This window comes from Phycodurus eques, chromosome 17 (genome assembly GCF_024500275.1).
Source record: "Phycodurus eques isolate BA_2022a chromosome 17, UOR_Pequ_1.1, whole genome shotgun sequence".
Classification (NCBI taxonomy): domain Eukaryota; kingdom Metazoa; phylum Chordata; class Actinopteri; order Syngnathiformes; family Syngnathidae; genus Phycodurus; species Phycodurus eques.
Genome location: NC_084541.1, coordinates 3,965,218 through 3,987,794, shown reverse-complemented (window position 1 = coordinate 3,987,794; position 22,577 = coordinate 3,965,218). Strand labels below are relative to the sequence as shown.

The window sequence follows — 22,577 nt, the reverse complement described above, 5'->3', positions numbered from 1 at the left end:
TAAAGCTATTGCCCCCGCGACCCGACCTCGGATAAGCGGTAGAAAATGGATGAATGGATGGATGGATGGGTAAACAAATTATTATTAGTTATAATTTAGTTAAGCAACTTGATTTGACGGTGTGTGATGGCTATCACTGCAAGTCAATTCAATTGGTGAAGCGATTTAGGCCTTGAGCTGAGTGTGATTTAACTTCGGGTAAAAGTCAAATGTACTTATGATTAGACTTGTGAATTAATTGATTGCTTGTATGCCTCGTACTGGTGTGGCTTTTAGGCCAAGTGAAGAAGCATCAAAAACAAGAAGCGATTTAAAGAAATAAAAATTCCAAAATATATATATTTTTTTTTTCCCAAAAAGAATTTCCCCGAAAAACTTAAATTAAATAAGTAAATTAATTAATTTTAAAAAATAAAATAAAAAAAAGAATTTAAAAACGAATTTAAAAAATCCATAATGAAAATAATTTAAAAAAAAAATAATTCCAAAAGAAAAGTTTCAAAAAAATAAATGTTTTTTGGAAAAATGTAAATCAAATCAAGTTTTCCTTTTTCTTCCAGAGTTATTAAAACAGCCAAGCAATCAATTTATAAACTCCACTTTGTCAAAGAGAGCCGTTAATTAACTGTGGTTACTGTAAGTGGTTGTCAGTTTAATTCGACATAAGGTGTTGTGCACATTTACTGGCGCAAGGTGGTGGTGTTGCTGTATATGTATAGCAGTGCCGACGCTTTCTGGCGGTGACACTCGTTAAGAGTCTCACGTTGTAAATGTGCAAAACTGGTTAAAAATACCAGGCATAATGCTTTAAAGAACGATTGCGGCGTCGGCGAAAACCGAGGCTTTAAATTTAAAAACGCTCTTTCTAACGATCATGAATTCAGGCAAGCTCTCGGGGTTGTTCGGTTGCCTCGGCAACGGGTGACCACAGGCTGCGCGGTGTGCGCAGCGCGGTGTGCGCAGCGCATACCGGAATCTTATCAGCACGCAAAAAACACACGCCGGTGCTTATTATGAAAGCCCACGTTTATTGGATGAACACGGTGCTTAGCACGCGATCGGTAATGGCTTACTAACGGCTTGAGCCGGAGTTCGTCAGCGCAAGTTTCCAGTCACATACCCGGAAGTTGCGTGATGGGATGAACGTCCACGAGGGGCACTCGAGGACAACCTGGAGCTTATGCTACGGATCACGCCATGAAGGAAGATACCAAGGTGGTCAACGTCATGATGACGTCACGTCTCTCGAAGATGGAAGACAAATTACGAAGCCTTTAGTCTATAAATGACCAAAAGGGGTTCAGTGAGAGGCGTGTGATTTTAACATAAAGCGAAAATGGCGACCGTCGTGGGTGCCACGTGTGTGTGATTGTTTTTTCACACACAAAGAGCTAGCACTCTAGCTCAGAGTTCGACTGACGTGTAACGGGATTTTCGGTATAGAACATGTTCTCGTGACCAGGGACTTCCCAAACCTCCTATTTACACAGCGAAACTCAGAATACAATTCACAACACCACAACGGGCATATAGCTCGTCTGGTTTGCAACTCCAGAGCATAGCGGGAAGAAGACGAGGACCGTGCGAACGCTCAGGATTCGTGATCCGTTCGTGATCCTCGAAGGCCTTTTCAACAGAACTTTACATAGGAAATCTCCCCACAGTTCAAAGCATGCAGCGCATAAAACGGATATCCAAATAAAATATGCAATGCAACAACGCTAGTTTCACTAGGGCTAATCTTCATTTCTCGTTAATCAGTGTTCGGTCGCTATGTGCTCAGACATAGACAACATAGCTACAATCTAGATAGCAGGGGACGTGTCTAGACATGACCCTGCCAAGATGGCGGCTGCCGTCTTGGTTTATTGCAAGATATTGGGAGTTTTGTGTTTGGGTTCAGTATAAAACTTAGTACCACCTCCCTATGGGGCCAGCACTCTGTAGTGTTTATTGGGGGACTTTCAAATTGTGGGTAATTCAGAAGAAAACGATGAGTTGGAAGCGGTGCCTGCGTCACTTCCGCGTTATCGTAATTTTAAATTACAGCGTTATAAATCAAGATATTTGATAGATATGAGGGGCACCACGTCATATTTTTACAAGTTTAACTTTAACCTTTTTTAACCTTATTGGAAGGTGGCTACATTTTAGGAACTTTGAGTTCTAGACTTTCTCGAGGTTTCTTTCCGAATCCAAACACACACATAATCAATGCAAGGGGTGAATTTTATAGAAAATTTAATAATGAAAAGGGGTTTGTACAGGATAAAACACAGACAAACACAAAACAAACAAGGTATCTACAAACATTGGCAAAGGAAGGGATTTGTGACATGAGATGAGCAGAATGGGTGTGTAGCCAATGCATATAGCTGAGGACTCTTGGTCTCGTTAATATAAACACAAATATGCACTAATCCGGACTTTAAGTAGACCGCAATGTTGGACTTACGTGTCTGGAACACGTTTGAAGCCGGCAAGTCAGGCTCCCGAGTGTTTGGCCGGACTGGTCCGCACTGTGAGCAGGTGGATTCGACGGAAGGGAGGGAGGAAAAAACAGGAGACCGACGAGTTCTCAGGTAGGACGTCTGTCGGGTGATGTTCGGAGCGGGCGCGTCCGCCTCCTTTCCCTCAGACTGAGCAGGGTGGCTCGGAGCGCTTGCAGGAAGTGGCAGCCGGGGATCATCCGATGTGTCCTTGTGACCTCGGGTGAGTGAGGTGGGCATCCTGCCTGGCACAGTCGTCTGCGAGTTGGTCGGACTGACCAAAAAGACTTGTGCACCAAGACTCCAAAAACTTCTCAACTTCTCCCAGAGCGGGTCAAACAGGGGGTGGGGGGGGGGGTGTCAGCCCCCCTCATTTTCTACGACCTTCACGAACAATGAGGGGCGGGACTGCCTTTTGGCGTTATTTTTCCATTCTAGGATTATTTAGTGGTTTAAAATCAGTGGAATGTTAATTATTGGATTCAAGATAACGAGACCATTTTCCCACCCTGCATTGTTCCACGCTCATTCTCTTTCATACTTGTAATAAGTGTTTCAAATGTTATGTGGTGTGGAGAACATTACTATTTTCATGTGACATTTGTGGCGTGGGGTGAGACATTCCATCTGGTTCAGTTAACAACAGATTTGACGTTACACATTCAAGTTTGGAGCAATACAGTCACTAGTGGCGTTCATGTAAATTTATTAAAATATTAACTCCCAGTCGAGTCACAGACTGTCTTATGAACCCCTGCCTGTAGTGTCGTTCCGTCGCCGTGGGTGTCGCTGTTGCCTGTTCCAACTCCCAAGTAGCAGCTCTCAGCAGGGTGGCGGCGTCGCTGCAGGTCAAATCCTTCGACTGGTGGGGAGTTAATTAATTTAGCGTTCGGGGGCGAACCCAGCATCCGTAGGTCTCCCCTTTGAAGTCCCGGGCAGACATGATTCACTTAGCGTCGGCATGGCAAAGCAAATGTCTGTGTCTTGTTGAAGATAGTCTTTTGTGTTAATCCGTTTAGAGTCTGCGTGTGACTCTGGAGTTACAGTCTACGGGGAGCAGCGGTAGTGCGAGGCTGGGGTGCCAGGTGGCATCTTTTGCGTTGCATGTCCGCTACACCCCTATCTCTAGCGAACTAACCTCCGGAGATCAACAAAAACTGCTACACGACGCTTATGCAGAGATTACTCAATTAAAAGATGCCGCCTACCCATGTGGTCGCCTCGGTTACGTGAAGCACGCCGGCATCCAAAGTGAAGCCCCGCAAGAGACAATACAGATTGACATTGCCGTCGATCCACCTCGCGAATTTACGCTCCCTACCCAACAAAATGGATGAGCTTCTTCTTCTGATAAAGACCAGTAAAGACTTCGGACGTTTCGCCGCCCTGTGCTTTACGGAGACATGGCTTTGTGAACGCGTCCCCGATGGCGCCGTAATGCTTCTGGGCTTTCAACTACAGACCGCGTCACGGAGTTATCGGGAAAAACAAACGGTGGCGCGATATGCTTCTATAGCAATGAAAAATGGTGTACCGACGTCACGGAGCTCAACACACACTGCAGCCCGGATTTAGAGTCACCGTTTTTTAACTGTAAGCCTTTCTACTAGCCTTTCTACTTGTTCGCATCTTTCATTCTCGCCGGTGTTTACATTCCTCCTCAAGCTAACACGAATGCTGCACTGCTAACGCTCGCTGAACAAATAAACAAAGTTGCAAAAAAAAAACACCTAGATTCACCCCTCATTATTCTTGGGGACTGTAACAAAGCTAAACTCAACCACGAACTCCCTAAATACAAGCAACACATCCACTGTCCTTCCGGGGAAAGTAAAATTTTAGACCACTGCTATGCTTCGCGAAATAACGCATACAGTGCCATACCTCGTGCAGCTCTGGGCTCATCTGATCACTGCTTAATTCACTTAATACCAACATACAGGCATAAACTTAAATACGCAAAGCCTACGATGAAAGCAGTGAAAGAGTGGACCAACAAAGCAAAGCTAGAACTTCAAAGCTGTTTAGACTGCACAGACTGGAGTGTCTTTGAAAATTCTGCAGGCAGCCTAGATAACTATACGGACACTCTCACATCCAATATCAGTTTCTGTGAAGAGGTGCGTGGAACAACAAAGTAATTTCGCACGTTCTTGTTGTTACAAGCCGTGGTTCACTGCCAAACTTAAGCAACTTCACCAGGCTAAAAGGATGCATATCGAAGTGGGGATAGGGCCCTGTATAATCGCGCTAGAAACCAGCTGACTAAAGAAATTAACATCGCAAAGAGAAATTATGAAGTAAAGTTAGGAAAACGGTTTACCGCGAACGAGTCTAAATCGGTCTGGCATCATTACAATCGCTAACCAATTACAAGCGACCAACTTCAAGGAGTTTATGGAGTTTAAAGTGACTAGTAGCGTGATAATCTGGGACAATGTTGATTGTGCAAATTTTGCAGATACTCCTCAGTCAATGTGCAAGTGGGGCAGATGCTACTCTGGCATGAGTGGCCAGTATTGCTCAACAACAGATATGCAAATAGTGCAGCGTAGCGAGACTACTACAGTGAGTGCACGAGTATGTATAATTGGCCCGACAGAAATGTGACAATAAACTCAAGACAAAAAAGTTGGCAGCATGTTGCAATGGAATTGTAGGTTAACTGTTTCAGAAGTTGATTGCAAGAGGGAAGAAGCTGTTGGAATGTCTGCTAGTTCTAGCTTGCATTGATCGGTAGCGACTATCTGAGGGAAGGAGCTGGAAGAGCTGGTGACCGGGATGTGGATGGTCCGAGAGGATTTTGCACGCTCTTGTCTTGGTTCTGGCAGCGTGCAAGTCCTCAAGGGTCGGTAGGGGGGTACCGACAATCTTTTCAGCAGTTTTTATTGTCCGTTGCAGTCGGGGTTTGTCCTTTTGTGTAGCAGCACCACACCAGACTGTGATGGAAGAACACAGGACTGATTTGATGAGCACTGTGTAGAACTGCCTCAGCAGCACACTGTGGCAGGCCGTCCTTTCTCAGAAGCCACAGGAAGTACATCCTCTGCTGGGCCTTTTTGAGGACGGAGTTGATGTTGATCGCCCACTTCAGGTCCTGAGAGACTGTAGTTCCCAGGAACCTGAAGGTCTTGACGGTTGACACAAGGCAGCTGGACAGTCTGAGGGGCAGCTGTGGCGAAGGATGCATCCTGAAGTCCACAATCATCTCTACAGTCTTGAGCGTGGTCTGCTCCAGGTTGTGTCAGCCGCAGCACAGCTCCAGCCGCTCCATTTCCTGTCGATATGCAGACTCGTCGCCGTCTTTGATGAGGCCGATGACAGTGGTGTTGAGGTGTTCTAGGATGAAGTGCAGTCCCATGTTGACTGCATCAGCCGCAGACCTGTTCGCTCGGTAGGCAAACTGCAGGGGGTCCAGCGGGGGACCTGTGACGCTCTTGAGGTGGTCCAGCACGAGACGTTCAAAGGACTTCATGGCCACAAATGTCAAGGCGACTGGCCTGTAGTCATTTAGACCAGAGATTGTAGGTTTCTTGAGGACTGGAATGATGGTGGAGTGTTTGAAACAGGATGGTACTTCGCACAGTTCCAGAGATCTATTGAAGAGCTGTGTGAAGACTGGAGCGAGCTGGTCTGCGCAGACTTTGAGGCAGGATGGGGACACATGGTCTGGGCCTGCCGCTTTGTTAATCTTTTGTTGTTTGAAGATGCGTCTCAAATCCTGTTCGTGGATGGTTAACGGAGAAGTCAGAGGTGCGATTGTGGTCGGTGGTGCGGCCGGGTGCGTGTGGGGTGTGTCCTTTTCAAATCTGCAGTAGAAGGTATTCAAGTCGTTGCCTAGTGTGCTATTGTTCTAAGCTTGGGGGGATCGTCGCTTGTAATTGGTCAGCGATTGGAATGCATGCCAGACTGATTTAGTCGTTAAGCGCTAAACTGTTTTTCCAACTTTCTTGCGTAGTTTCTCTTTGCAGTGTTAATATCTTTAGTCAGCTGGTTTCTAGCTCGATTATACAGGGCCCCTTTCTTAGGTTGGCGAAGTTGCTTAAGTTTGGCAGTGAACCACGGCTTGTTTTTAGTGAATGTGCGAAATTACTTTGTTGGTACACACTCATCTTCACAGAAACTAATATAGGATGTGACAGTGTCCGTATATTCATCCAGGCTGCCAGATGAATTTTCTAAGACACTCCAGTCTGTGCAGTCTGAACAGCTTTGAAGTTCTATCTTTGCTTCATTGGTCCACTTTTTCACTGTTTTCACTGTAGGCTTCACACATTGAAGTTCTTGCCTGTATGTCGGTATGAAGTGAATTAAGCAGTCATCAGACGAGCCCAGTGCTGCACGAGGTTTGGTACGGAATGCGTTATTTCGCATAGTATAGCAGTGGTCTAAAATGTTATTTTCCCTGGTAGGACAGTCGATGTGCTGCTTGTATTTAAGGAGTTTGTGGTTGAGTTTAGCTTTGTTAAAGTCCCCGAGAATAATGAGGGGTGAGTCCGGGTGTTTTTTTTCAATTTAATTTACTTGTTCAGCAAGCATTAGCAGTGCGGCGTTCGTGTTAGCTTGAGGCGGAATCTAGACACCAGTGAGAATGAATGATGTGAACTCACGAGGCGAGTAGAATGTCTTACAGTTCAAAAACAGAGACTCTAAATGCGGGCTGCAGTGTGTGCTGAGCTCCGTGACGTCCGTACACCAGTTTTCGTTGATATAGAAGCATATCCCACCGCCTTTTGTTTTCCCCAATGATTCCATGTCGCGGTCTGCCCGGTGAAGATGGAAGCCGGGAAGCATGACGGCGCCATCGGGTACAGCCTCACAAAGCCAAGTCTCCGTACAGCACATGGCGGCGGAACGTCCAAAGTCTTTATCAGAAGATGAAGCTCGTCCATTTTGTTGGGTAGGGAGCGTAGATTCGCGAGGTGGATGGTAACGCCAATCTGTATCCTCTCTTGCGGAGCTCCACCTGGATGCCGGCTCTCTTCCCTCTGTGGCGCTGCCTCCGTCTCCATGCGCTAAAGACCGTGGTCGCTGCTCCGGTGAGTAACTCGGGGGGGGGGGAACTGAGGGGATTTGCGAAAGTTGGTGAAAGAAAGTCCGGAGTAGCCTCCTTGATGGTTAGCAAGTCTCCCCTTGTGTAAGTGAGTCGTGTAATTTCTCCAAAGACTCACGGAAAAACACAAAAACAATACTCGAGAGCGCGTAACCGAGGCGTCCACACGGGTAGACGCCATCTTGGTAAAGCGATACAGCCAAGCCTGCCTTCCAGGTCCAGTGAACCAGCTCGAATCAAGCACCTCCCTGTGGGCAACAACACCGCGAAGTATAGTGAGGTTTTTAATGCCACTGGCTATGACGCCTGTATCACCAGCATTGTCAGGAATGTCTGTGCAACAGGTTTGGTTCAAAAGAGTACAAACACCGTCCTGAGAAGCCAATAGTAAATCAAGTGTTATGCGGTTTTGGAGGGCTACTTCACAAATTGCATTAATTTCCACATGTGAAATCTGAAAAATGGTCAAGGTAGTGTTATGAAAACTAGAAAAACGATAACTTTGAGTTTCATATCGTAACATTAATTTGCCCACCCCATTTTGGAGAAATAGTGAGTATGATACCTTGGTACCTGTACTCCAAACCTTGTGATCGGTGGAGACATCTGTGCCCCATACTGAATCATGTTCTTTAAATTGGGCCTGTCTGCAACGACGGGAACGGGGTGTGGCAAATATAATGTATGAGTGGTCTGTCAAAGCAATAGGGACACATCGACCTGACTAATCGGGAATGAGTCTAGTGTCAACACTGTGTCCACAAAGCCTGTACACGCCTTCAATAGGCAACGTGCCCCGGTCAGGTGCAGACATATAGGGATGACATGTAGTACCAAAAAGAGTTTGGGAATTGTTCAGAGAGGAGTTGGAGACAAAGGTTGTTCATGGTACAGATACAGATTTTGGTACCTTCCCAACATACACACGTTGCCCAAATAGGGTCTTGTTCATAGCAAAATAGCGGAACTTCACTCTGGGGCGAATGTGAACTGGGCCAAACAAAGGCACTATACCCGAATCATTAGTGGGTTCAAAACAATAAAAATGATTGGTCACATTGACGTAGGGGAGAGGACAACCTGTTTCAGCAAGGATCGTTTCATTAAGTTATTGTGGACTGACAAAAGAAACCGAAGTATGAGGAAGGAGTGCTGACGGATTGGGATGTGGGGAAGGCACTACATGTGGGTTTGCAGAAGCATGCCGCATGAAAGAACAAAAATAGCAGAACGATTTTAGGAGTGTGCCACATACAGGAACCAAACATTTATGCTGTAGAAAGTGAAATTAGCAGACGTTGTGGCAATCGTATGTAACCAAAGAAGCTCGCCATAGTTGTCACGTCTCATCAGGTACAAAATTTTGTCAACTGTCAAAGTGAGCGCATCAATGCAGATTTTAATCACAATAACTATGGCAATTAATACCAAACCACCAAGGAGACCCCTGGGAGATGTCATTGTCATATTTTCTTCTGCCGAGTTACACAAGTGCGAGCGTGTGTGCGTGTGCGTCAGTTCAGACAAATGATTGGTCGTTGCTCAGTTTTGTGACCTATCTTCTGCTCCTCTATGACCTATCAATGTGCAATCAGTTACTAGCACTGATTGTAGCTAAACGTGTATGCTAACAGTGAATCCTCTTTCTTAGAGGTGATTACTTAGCCTTATTAGGCCGATCTTTACGGTCATCCATCATGGAAGGAGAGGGAAGTGGAGGAGTCGAGACCATAGGAGGTGCTGGGACCTTCTTGCAGTGCGTCGCGTGAAACCACTTAGCTCTTTCAGCGACTTTCACTGCAGTGTTGGTTACGAGGAGGACTTGGAAAGACCCCAGCCAGCGCTGATGTCTCCACATATTCTGCCGGAAGTTCTTAATCAGCACAAAGTCACCGGGGTTTGATGTCATGCATGGGTCTGTCGGCCAGCCTTGGGAGTGCTGATTGGACTTATTTCCTGAAATTGATTAGTCAATGTGCAATACCTGAATGATTCGTGTGTCCATCGGCAGACCTGGATCCAGTCAAATGGAGTATCTGCAAAAAAAAATCTCAAAAATGGATAGGGGCACATGCATCCTCATATATACTTGACCTAATTTAATTGACTTTCCAGCATTTATTTGCAGGTGGTAGCTATCATGTTTTCTAAGGTCAAATTGAAATCTGTCAGAAAGCTGCTGTCAGAGAAATGTTTTCCAAGAATTTTAAGACAACTCTGAAAATAATTTCGGTCAGTTGTGCTACCACAACTTACTTCAATTCTTACTTTAACATGTCTACCACATCTAGACAGTAGTTTGTAAACGCATTGATCATTATTTCATTATATACATTATCATGATAGCGTCACTATCGTCCAACCCATTATCCATTATCAGCATTATACTAATATAATTATTTGTATATTATCACTATCTTTGAGACTGATAATCAAAACATTACTAAATGTAAATGTGGATGGAATAAAAGCTCGAGCTGGGTACTTTTCCTTTCCCCAAAAAAACTGTGTCTGTGTCAACACGAGGTTATGCAAACAACGACTGAAGGGTTTTGAGTAGTCTGACAATCGAAGGACTTTCTTCCGTTGGATAAAATCTGCCTCAGCATTTCTTTGTCCAAGGGATGCCATGTAATTTTTCAGACCACCATTCAGCTAAGAATTTCAGTAAGGCCCCTGTGTGCCTTTTTCAACCATAAACATTCTATTGTCTACAAGTTTTGTAATTTGTAATATATATATATATATATATATATATATATATATTGGGACCACATCATACCATGTTTACCTAATGACAACTGTTCACCGTTTAGTCTATATAGCTTCAGCAGAGTGTGGGTTCTCTGAGGCTGGCTCTCCTATCTCTGGGTTTGAGGTCACTGAGGTAGTTAAAAAGCTCCTCGGTGGCAGGGTCCCGGGGGTGGATGAGATTCGCCCGGAGTTCCTAAAGGCTCTGGATGTTGTGGGGCTGTCCTGGTTGACACGCCTCTGCAACATCGTGTGGACATCGGGGACAGTGCCTCTGGATTGGCAGACTGTGGTGGTGCTCCCCCTTTTTAAGAAGGGGGACCGGAGGGTGTGTTCCAACTACAGGGGGATCACACTGCTCAGCCTCCCTGGTAAGGTCTGTTCAGGGGTGCTGGAGAGGAGGGTCCGTCGGGAAGTCGAATCTCAGATTCAGGAGGAGCAGTGTGGTTTTCGTCCTGGCTGTGGAACAGTGGACCAGCTCTACACCCTCGGCAGGGTCCTCGAGGGTGCATGGGAGTTCGCCCAACCAGTCTACATGTGTTTTGTGGACTTGGAGAAAGTGTTCGACCGTGTCCCTCGGGGAGTCCTGTGGAGGGTGCTTCAGGAGTATGGGGTACCGAACCCCCTGATACGGGCTGTTCGGTCCCTGTACGACCGGAGTCAGAGTTTGGTCCGCATATCCGGCAGTAAGTTGGACTTGTTCCCGGTGAGGGTTGGACTCCGCCAAGGCTGCCCTTTGTCGCCGATTCTGTTCATAACTTTTATGGACAGAATTTCTAGGCGCAGCCAAGGCGTAGAGGGGGTCCGAGTGTGAAGCGGCTGGGATGAGAATCAGCACCTCCAAATCTGTGACCATGGTCCTCAGTCGGAAAAGGGTGGCATGCCCTCTCCAGGTCGGGGATGAGATCCTGCCCCAAGTGGAGGAGTTCAAGTATCTCGGGGTCTTGTTCACGAGTGAGGGAAGAATGGAACGGGAGATCGACAGGCAGGATCGGTGCAGCGTCTGCAGTGATGCGGACCTTGTATCGGTCCGTTGTGGTAAAGAAGGAGCTAAGCCGAAAGGCGAAGCTCTCAATTTACCGGTCGATCTTCGTTCCTACCCTCACCTATGTTCATGAGCTGTGGGTCGTGACCGAAAGAACGAGATCCCGGATACAAGCGCCCGAAATGAGTTTCCTCCGCAGGGTGTCCGGGCTCTCCCTTAGAGATAGGGTGAGAAGCTCGGTCATCAGGGAGGATCTCAGAGTAGAGCCGCTGCTCCTCCGCATTGAGAGGAGCCAGATGAGGTGGCTGGGGCATCTGATTCGGATGCCTCCCGGACGCCTCCCTGGTGAGGTGTTCCGGGCACGTCCCACTGGGAGGAGACCCCGGGGACGACCCAGGACACGCTGGAGAGACTACGTCCTTCGGCTGGCCCGGGAACGCCTCGGGATCCCCCCGGAAGAGCTGGATGAATTGGCTGGGGAGAGGGAAGTCTGGGCGTCCAGACCACACAGTCCAGACCACACAGTCACTCACACCAAGTCACTCTGGTCCATAAATTGAACAAACGTCTTGTCAGTCAGACAGTTTTATCTCATTCCTTCATTCGTCTTCCATTCCGCTTATCCTCACTCGGGTCGCGGGCGTGCTGGAGCCTATCCCAGCTATCTCTGGGCGAGAGGTGGGGTACACCCTGAACTGGTCGCCAGCCAATCGCAGGGCACATATAAATAACAACCGTTCACACTCACATTCACACCTATGGGCAATTTAGGGTCTTCAATTAACCTACTCTGCATGTTTTTGCCACGATGGACGACTGGTTAGAGCGTCTGCCTCACAGTTCTGAGGACAGGGGTTCAATTCCTGGCCCCGGCTGTGTGGAGTGAATGTGAGTGCGAATGGTTGTTTGTTTATGTGTGCCCTGCGATTGGCTGGCAACCAGTTCAGGGTATACCCCCCCCCCCCCCCCTGCCCGAAGATAGTTGGGATAGGCTCCAGCACTCCCGCGACCCTAGTGTGGATAAGCGGCTGGATGGATGGATGCATGCATGTTTTTGGGATGTGGGAGGAAACCGGAGTACCCGGAGAAAACCCACGCAGGGAGAATATGCAAACTCCACACAGGCGGGGCCGGGATTTGAACCCCGGTCCTCAGAACTGTGAGGCGGAAGTGCTAACCAGTCGGCAACTGTGCCGCCTGGTCTTATCTCTCAAATACCTTAAAAGTTTTTTTGTCATTTTAATTGCTGTAAAGCACTTGGTGTTACATTATTAATGGAAACAGGTGCTATATAAATAATTTTGCTTTGATCAACAAACATTGTTTCAGACAAAACTGTTAACACTTTGGGTGCCTATTTATATATTTATATCAATGGAATTAACCTGTCATATACTGCCTGCATTTCCATTATTGTAGCCGGGAGGGCACTTTGCGTTCTCGCTCTCTCTCCCCTCCCTTTTCTGTTTTCAGCACCTGTCTCCAATCAGCCTTATCACCACCAGTATATAAACCTGCCTGTTCCAGGAAATCCTCGCCAAAGTATTGCAGTTACTTTCAGTGGTACCACGACCCATTTACCTCCCGTAAGTCACCCTATTCCTCGTTCCCTTTTTGACTCCTGTGTCTCCTTGTTCCAGTGTGTTTCCCCCCCGTGTTCCTGATCCACGTAATTCCTGCCGCCAAGCCTGCCACCTGTCCACACCGCCGCCTAACAAACCACCTAGGACCACCGCCATTGCCTTTCATCAATAAACTATTCATCCTTTGACATCTGCCTCCGACTGCTCTTGGATCCAGCCACTCTCTATTCGTGTCAGAATACTTAGGCCATTATGGACCCATCAACTCCGGAGGCACTGATGAACGCACTCACTCTCCAATGAGCCCACATAGGAAAACAAGAATAGACTCTCCAAGAACTCACAGAATCCCTACACTCCCTCACACAACAGGTATCCCTCCTTTCTTCGACGATGCTAGCTAACCCTTCACCTGTAAGTACGCCTTCCAAGCCCGCAGCCTCAGCACCACAATGCCTAACGTATAAAGAACCTCATGTTCCGCCGCCCGAGCCCTACTCCTAGGTGCATGTAGCCAGTTTCTACTCAATTGCTCACTCGTTTTCAATCTTCAACTGGTACTCCACTCATTCAATTCCTTATCCGATGAACTTCGTAAAGTGTTCGATCACCCCGTTCAGGACAAAGAAGCCATCCGTCGTCTCTTCACGCTCACGCAGGGCGCTAATTCTGCAGCGGAATATTCCGTAGACTTCCAGATATTAGCGGGTGAATGTGGGTGGGATGACGCGGCACTTTTTCCAATGGCCTTTCCAAGCAGCTCAAGGATGAGCAAGCAGTCCGGGACGAGCCCTCCTCTCTCGAGGATCTTATCGGCCTTTCCATCCGTCTGGATAACAGACTGCGAGAGCGTATACGAGAGAGGGGGGTTTGCTTGCGCAAAAACCCTCCCACTCCGAGCGCTGCGCAGTCAGCTTCACAAACGCCTCCCGCACAGTCTTCCGCCTTTCCGTCACGCCCGTAACCACTGAAGAGCCCATGCAAGTTGCTAAGTCACGGTTAGATCCACAGGAGCGTCAGCGTTGTATCGTCCAGCGGCTGTGTATCTACTGCGGTCAAACCAGTCACTTTATTTCCTCTTGTCCCCTCCGGCCAAAAGACCAGGCTCACCGCAACCTGAGAGCGTCATGATGAGCCAAACCTCCATCCCCTCAAGCTCTCCTTCTCGCATGACCGTTCCCGCTTGCATTATAGTTTCGGCTCTTAACACCCCCATCACTGCCCTGATTGATTCCAGTGACGATGACAATTTCCTTCATGAAGCCATAATTCACCAACTCCAAATTCCTCTCCAACTGCTTCCATCTCCGAAGAAGGTCACAGCTCTGGATGGCCGTATCATCTCCACTGTTACCCATTCACCTAGCTTATTTCAGGAAATCACCGCGAAAACATTTCCCTTTTTGTTATCCCTTCTCCTGATACCCCATTACTCCTTGGAATTCCCTGTCTTAAAAGACATAGCCCCACCATAAACTGGACACACTTAGCCATCACCGGATGGAGCCCTCACTGCCACTCACACTGCCTGCTCTCAGCTATACGTCCTTCTGGTACACCACCAACCTCTTCCATGCTCGTTGACCTCTCCGGAGTCCCTGGAGAATATGATGATCTCTCTCCGGTATTTCGTAAAGACCTGGCCATTTCTCTACCCCCCCACCGCCCATATGACTGTGCTATTAATCTGCTGCCGGGGGACCCTCTTCCCTCCAGCCATCTCTACAACCTTTCCCGACCTGAGAAGAGGGCTATGGAGGACTATATCCATGACTCTCTGGCTTCCGGACTCATTCGAACTTCCTCTTCTCCAGTTGGGGCCGGCTTCTTTTTTGTTGCAAAGAAAGACACCACTCTCCGCCCATGTATTGACTTCCGTGGTCTCAATGATATCACCGTGAAGAATAAATCTCCGCTTCCCCTCATCGACCCCTCGTTTGAACCGCTCTGTGACGCCCAGGTATTCACCAAATTGGATCTATGAAACGCCTACCACCTCATCCGTATCCAAGAGGGGGACGAAAGGAAGACCCCCTTCAATACCCCTCTCGGACACTGAGTATCTGGTCATGCCATTCGGTTTAACCAACGCCTCTGCAGTTTTCCAGACATTACTGACGTCCTCTGTGACATGCTCAACCCGTTCATATTTGTATAACTTGATGACATCCTCATTTTCTCCCGCTCCCCCGAAGAACACCGCCTCCATGTACGCCAAGTCATTCAGCGTCTCTTTGAAAACCGGCTATATGTTAAACCTGAAATGTGCGAATTCCATCTCTCCTCCGTACACTTCCTGGGCTACGTCATCTCCAAAGGTCAACTACAACCCGACCCTGCTAAGATCCAAGCAGTTGTTAACTGGCCCACCCCCACCACCCGTAAAGAACTACAACGTTTCCTTGGTTTCACCAATTTCTACCATCGGTTTATCCGTGATTACAGCAAGGTCGCTATCCCCCTCACTAGCCTCACATCTGCCAGCTCCCTCTTTCGTTGGACCCCGGCAGCATCCCAAGCATTCAACCGACTCAAGACCCTGTTCACCAGTGCACCCATTCTCCGCCACCCCGACCCCTCCCTCCAGTTCGTGGTCGAGGTTGACGCCTCGGACACAGTGGGAGGGGCTGTCCTCTCGCAGAGGGACCCCACGACCCAGAAACTGCACCCCTGTGCCTTTTTTTCCCTGTCATCTGTCCCCTGCCGAGAGGAACTATGCTGTCGGCAACCGAGAACTACTGGCGATTATATGGGCCTTGGAAGAGTGGAGGCACTGGTTGGAGGGGACTGAACAACCATTTATCATTTGGACAGACCACAAGAATCTCGCTTACGTCCGTCCCGCCAAACACCTTAACCCCCGACAAGCTCGCTGGGCTCTCTTCTTGAGCAGGTTTAATTTCAATCTCTCCCTCCGTCCTGGCTCCAAAAACGGCAAACCTGATGCCCTGTCTCGACTTTACTCACCCCCCACCAGCCCTGACAAACCGGAACCCATTCTTCCTTCCTCGTGCTTCATTGGTTCTGCCACTTGGCAAATCAAACTGGTGGTTAAGGAGGCCCAAAAAACTCACCCGGATCCCAAGACTGGGCCTCCAAACCGCCTGGTCGTACCAGATTCTGCACACTCTGACGTTCTTCAGTGGGCTCATAACTCCAAACTCACCTGTCATCCTGGCATCACCCGCACCATTCAGTTCATCCGGTAGAATCTCTGGTGGCCCAGCCTTGTTCAAGACACCTGGGAGTTCGTCCAAGCCTGCTCCGTCTGTGCCCGAGGGAAGTCTTCACACCTTCCCCCAGCTGGGCTGCTGCGTTCATTGCCTATCCCTAGCCGCCCTTGGTCCCATATTGCTCTGGACTTCGTTACCGGTCTACCTCCTTCTGAAGGTAACTCTGTCATTCTCACCATTGTCGATCATTTTTCCAAATCTGTCCATTACATACCTCTCCCCAAGCTACCATCCGCCTTCGAAACTACTGACCTCCTTGTCCAGCATGTCTTCAGACTCCACGGTATTCCCATCGATATTGTCTCTGACAGAGGTCCTCAGTTCTCATCCCTGGTGTGGAAGGAATTCTGTAAAGCGGTGGGCGCAACAGCCAGCTTGTCATCGGGATATCATCCGCAGACCAATGGCCAGACGGAGCGGGCGAACCAATCCCTGGAATCAGCCCTCCGTTGTGTTGCCGCACGCATCCCCGATGAGCTCACTCCTCCCATGGATTGAGTACGCCCACAACTCCCTCACCAGTTCCACTACCAGTATGTCCCCATTCATGGCCTGCTATGGTTACCAACCGCTATTGTGCAAGGAGCAGGAGCAGGCAGTGGCAGTCCCCGCAGTCAAGGATCATCTCCATCAGATCCAGGCTGTATGGAATGACTTCCGTGGGGCATTGACCCGGTCCGCCGCACGCAACAAACAGCTCGCAGACTGTCATCGCTCCCTGACGCCCGAATACAAGGTGGGCCAATCTGTCTGGCTTTCTTCTCACGACCTCTCACTTCAGACTGAATCCCGTAAACTCACTCCCCGTTTCATTGGTCCTTTCCCGATTACCAAAATCATCAATCCCACTTCCGTCCGGTTAAAGCTTCCACTGTCCTTGAAAATTCACCCAACCTTCCACGTCTCGTTGCTTAAGCCTGTCTCCACCTGCGCCCTGATCCCTCCGCCCGAATCCCCTCCACCCCCCCGGATTATTGACGACTATCCGGCGTTCACTGTGTCGAGCATCCTTGACGTGAGGCCTAGGGTTCCAGTACCTATTCGACTGGGAAGGGTATGGGCCGGAGGAGCGGTTGTAGATATCCCGGAAACTAACTCGATCATACCCTTTTGGACGACTTATACGCTGCTCACCCGGGGAAGCCTGGCAGGACGCCTGGAGGCGTCCGTTGAGAGGGGGGTACTGTCATATACTGCCTGCAGTTCCATTATTGTAGCCGGGATGGCGCTTTCCGTTCTCTCTCTCTCCCCTCCCTTCTCTGTTTTCAGCACCTGTCTCCAATCAGCCTTATCACCACCAGTATATAAACCTGCCTGTTCCAGGAAATCCTCGCCGAAGTATTGCAGTTACTTTCAGTGGTACCACGGCTCATTTACCTCCCGTAAGTCACCCTATTCCTCATTCCCTTTTTGACTCCTGTGTCTCCTTGTTCCAGTGTGTTTTCCCCCCGTGTTCCTGATCCACGTAATTCCTGCCGCCAAGCCAGCCGCCTGTCCTCACCACTGCCTGCCACCTGTCCACACCACCGCCGCCTGCCAACCCACCTAGGACCACCGCCATTACCATTCATCAATAAACTATTCATCCTTTCACAGCTGCCTCTGACTTCTCTTGGATCCAGCCACTCTCTATTCGTGTCATAACCATGAGTTTAACCAGAATTTTTATTTATCTAGTACCAAAAAAATAATAAACCATTTTTTAAAATTGTTTTTTATTTTATTACATTTTTCTATCATCAATTATTGCATTTTAAATATTTTTTCCCAGACTAAATGTCTTTGTGTTGCTGTGTTTTTTATGTCTTGATGTCTCAAAAGTATTAAGTCTGTTGTCATACTCGAGCGGCTCCAACTACCGGAGACAAACTCCTTGTGTTTTTGACATACTTGCAAATAAAGAGGATTCTGATTCTGATTCTGAAAAGCTAAGTTAGTAGAATTAGCCGACCGACCATCTAATGACCAAATGCTTGAATTACGGGCCGAACATCAGCGAGCAACTCCTCTGCTGCGTCAAGCTTCCTGTGACATCCAGCAGCTCACCGAACACACTGAAACACTCAAAGCAGAACGCTTCAAAGAGATGGAACAGTCCTACGAGCTCAATACACATATGGCGGTCCTGGAGATGGAGCTGTCCTGCCTCCAGCAACAGCTCCTGGACCAAGAAGATGAGTTAGCCCATGTCAGGTGGCTCTCTGACTCTTCCCATCGCTCCGGCCCCTGCTACAGACAGCCGGAGGGCCTCCCTCGCCAAAAGTGTCACACAACCCTACAAAACATCTCCAACCTTTGGGCCAGAATCCACCTTCGGGGGATGCCGTGTGGTCCCCTCACGGGTGGGGGCCCCACCAGTCGCAGCTTCCCTTTTTGACTGACCCCTGACTCTCGCTCGACCCAGTTCCGCCCCAAGTATAACTCTAAAAGACAGTTGCACACAACATTCCGATGTTCAAACCTCAACTGAACAGGTCATACGACACAGCCGCGTACCTTAGAGACCTTGAATTCCCTTTCACTACCACTGCCGACAGATTGTATCTTGTTAAAGTTACGTCTAGCCGAGAAGTAAGTAGATTAATAGAACAACAACTGGCTCATGTACTGGCCGATTACCCGGCTCTCTGCTAAGCATTGTCTCAAGAATTTTATGATCCAGAGGCCGCAACCGGCTTATCTGCATCCTTCACAATTAAACAGGGAAGACTCGAAACACCACACGCTCATTACTGCCGGTTGCGTAAAGCGTACTTCGGAAATTTAAACGAACCGAATATAGCAGAGGATAAAAATTTCAAAACACTGTGTAGCTATTATGTATGAAATAAGAATTGTGCTTAATTTAGAAGGAAACGGTGAGTTGGAAGTGGCGCCTGCGTCACTTCCAGGTTATCGTAATTTTAAATCACAGCGTTATAAATCAAGATATTTGATATATATGAGGTGCACCACGTCATAAGTTTAACTTGAGGTGTAATGATGATAAACCTTTTTAATCAGTCACTTATCGGAAGGTGGCTACACTTTAGAAACTTTGAGTTTTGTTCCAAACCCAGTCACACAAAACGATGCAAGTGGTGAATTTTATTGAAAAATTAATAACAAAAAGGGCTTTCTACAGGATAAAACACAGACAAACACAAAACAAGCAAGGTACAGACGAACATTGGCAAAGGAAGGGATTTGTGACGTGAGATTAGCAGAATGGGCGTGTAGTGAATGCATATAGCTGAGGACTCCTGTTCTCGTTAATTTAAACCCAAATATGTACTAATCTGTACTTTTAGTAGACCGCAATGTTGGATTTACATGTCTGGAACACGTTTGAGGCAGGTGAGTCAGGCTCCCGAGTGTTCGGCCGGCCTGGTCCGCACCGGGAACAGGTGGATACGACGGAAGGGAGGAAGGGAAAAAAGGAGGAAAAACAGTGAATGAATAATGAATTTAGCGTCCAGGGGCAAACTCGGCATCCTTGGGTCTCCGCTTTGAAGCGCCAGGCAGCCGTGATTCACTTAGCGTCGGCATGGCAAAGGAAATGTCTGTCTTGTTTTTGATGGTTTATGGCGGCTGATTCGTTTAGCGTCTGCGTGTGACGTTGCGTCTCGCCAGCCTCTATTGTCTACCTCGGCGGGGAGCGGCGGGAGTGCGAGGCTGCGGTGTCGGGTGGCATCTTTTGCGTGGCATGTCCGCTACATATCCCCCCTTTGGCGGCTTGATCTGGTTCGATGGCGGATATAGGCGACATCTCATTGAAAGATGGTACAGGTTGGCAGGAACACACACAATAATGCAGTTACCAAAGTACAACCTTAGTGCATATCACCCCACTTATGGATATAACGGTTGTTCATGGCAACTTCCAAGATAAGGTCAGCCTATATGTGTATATGGGTGTAGGGGTCAGGATTGTCGTGTGTGGATGGATGTGTAGGTGTGACTATTGGGATGGCAGTGAGAGTAGAAATACGGAGCATGGGCGTAGCTAAAACTAAGGGTAAGCATTAACTAGGTGTAGAGTTCTCAGTAAAAATCACACAAAAGATAAAAATGAGGTGAAACTCCACACGGCTATATGGGGGAGAAAGAAAGAGAAAGAAAAGGTAGCTAGCTCCTACTTGGCACGTAGGGGGCACAGCAGTCAGGTGTAGAACCCGGCAAATCAATCAAGGAGAGGGAAGGTGTCAAGTAGAGGTTCTAATCTTGGGGAGAGCTGAATTCTTGTCTAGATTCAAAAGGGGATAGAGAGGAACGGGGGGGGGGGGGGGCAATTTAGGTCAAGGAGGACCTCCTCCCCTGCCTGTATAGGGTTAGGTTTGAGTTCAGTCGTTCTTTTGCTACGGAAAATTTTGGGTCGCGCACCTGAGCACTGGTTCAGAAGACCCTGCAAGTTCTGAGTTCTGAGCAGGCGATGATGAAGGTCATGTAGTAACCGAGACTGACCAGGGCAACTAAAATGTAATCTGCTGCGGACCAGGAATGCATGAGCTGGAGCTCGGGTGTTCAGTCCTCAGTGCTAATAGCACGTAAGGTGTTGTCAATGTGGGTGATGTCAATCGCCTGAGTTCTTTCAAACTGAATCTGTGTAAGCGTCTCAGGATCAACTTCCAATTTGTACTGTCCGAAAAAGTTAGAAATCTCGATTTCGCTCTCATAATTTTCGGTTGGCGGGTGGTAGAGGGCGACGTCCTCAATATGCAAAATGGCATCTTTGGGGATGTCGAGCTACATGGTTGGATGTGGCAGGGTCAGTCTCGTCGTGGTGTCGTGGTGTTCATAACTCAGCGTTGTACTTAGGGCTGGTGTATTGACTAGCGACCCAACAATTTCCACGTGAGTAGTAGTAACCTGGTAGCGAGGTGTAGCTTCTGCTCTACACCGCAACCCATCCTTCATAGGCTTCAGGCCACAAATCCCATCCGCTGCATCTCAGATGAACAGCTTACTGGGACACAGGTAATGGATGTCTTTGGTGAGGATGCACATGTACAAATTTGGTGCCAGATACAGATCATGGTTACTATTGTCATAGACGACTAAAGCGGGAGTAGTGATTCGGACGTATGTGTCGCTTTGCCAGATGCCAACATTAATTACGTCTTTTAGGCGATAGATAGATAGGGATTCTACCCATTGCTAAGTCATCTATGGACGAAGAGATTTCACATAGCATGTTATTCGTCAAAGTGGTAACAATGTGTGTGAGCATAATCCGTTTGGACCACCGACAGTAGTTTACTTGTGCTCTGTCTAGTTTGGTTCAGGACGACACTGTGAGTGTCTCGTCTAATGATTGGAGGTTAGCGGTTTGTCTTTCCATGCTGCGTCGGATGTTACGAATTTTGGTTTGAAGTTCCCCAACTTGTTTCTTCACCGTGTTTAAGCTGATGGTGTTAACCGTGGAGGTTCCAATGCTAAACAATGTGCCGAGGGAGGCGGCAGCCATGAGTAGGCCCCCTACAAAATGCTTTGAACGTCTGGGGATTCAGGACTGGACTTCACGAGGTTGTGTCATGACGGTACTAAGGCTACACGCGTCACCGGTAGGGGCGCTGCGGATACCTGTTATTTCGGTCGTTATGTTTTTGGTTTCCGGCGGAGCAGTGCGTTCGGTTTCACCAATGTCTCGGTCGGGCGTCTATGGACATGGTGCAGTCCTAGCCGTGGCAAGGATGCTGTCACGGAGGTTGCTTGACCAGTCCGGTCTCAGTGTGTGGACCAACCTCCGTTTTGTGCATGGTGCATTGTGGGCAGAGTCTTGTGTGACCCCCCCCTTTCGCACCGTGAGGCCACGAAATGTGGTGAAGTGCGCTTCACAGAGGCACAATAACCAAAGTCTACGATAATGCGAATGGACAGGTGCAAATTTAAGGAGAAACCGAAGTCAAGCTTGCGCAGCGCGCAGGAAGGAAGAAGAAAAGGAGCGGCAGTCACGGTGAGCCACAGAAAGATCAAAAGAAAGGCAGGCAACTTCGCCATCACGAACAATGTGGAACAGAAGCGGAAGGCTGGGAACCAGCACAGAAAGACATCACCCGTGGATGGTGCAGGTGAACTAGAAGAGTGTGGCTTGAAGGAGAGGTGGGTAGGAAGGGAGGCTTAAAACGGCATGGAGGTGCACTTTGCAAGTTTCAGAGAAGAAGTGCACGGGGAGTCTGAGGTCTCTAAGGAGAGACAAAACACACATGTTTTGTCAGGCTCGGTGACACTTCTGGTGAGGGAGGGCCCCACGTTGTCTGTAGCAGGGGCCAGAGTACTGGGATGAGTCAGAGAGTCAGTGGACAGCTGGTTATACTGACCTCCGGAAGTTAATTCGCTCGAGGTAAGGGCTTCGGTTGTTTTATCATGATCATAGTTTAATCTGCCTCTGTCTTTAGGCAGCAACTGTGCAGCCTCAGCTGCAGCAGTGAGGTCGGCTATCTGAGCCTCCACCTCATCGTATTGCATTTCATCGTCAAGGAGCACACGGTGGGGTCTTTTAAT

General features: G+C 48.3%; 1 protein-coding gene across 1 annotated transcript in view; it reads left to right on the top strand.

Moving 5' to 3' along the window:
• The window catches only part of smfn (small fragment nuclease), a 70,743-nt gene extending 57,162 nt beyond the window's left edge, over nt 1-13,581 (top strand). The window contains exons 7-8 of the mRNA XM_061703008.1: nt 12,752-12,841; nt 12,919-13,581. Of these exons, the coding sequence (XP_061558992.1) occupies nt 12,752-12,841; nt 12,919-13,033 (205 nt within the window). The 3' untranslated portion in view covers nt 13,034-13,581. The remainder of the gene's footprint in view (nt 1-12,751; nt 12,842-12,918) is intronic.
• Nucleotides 13,582-22,577: the final 8,996 nt, after the last annotated feature.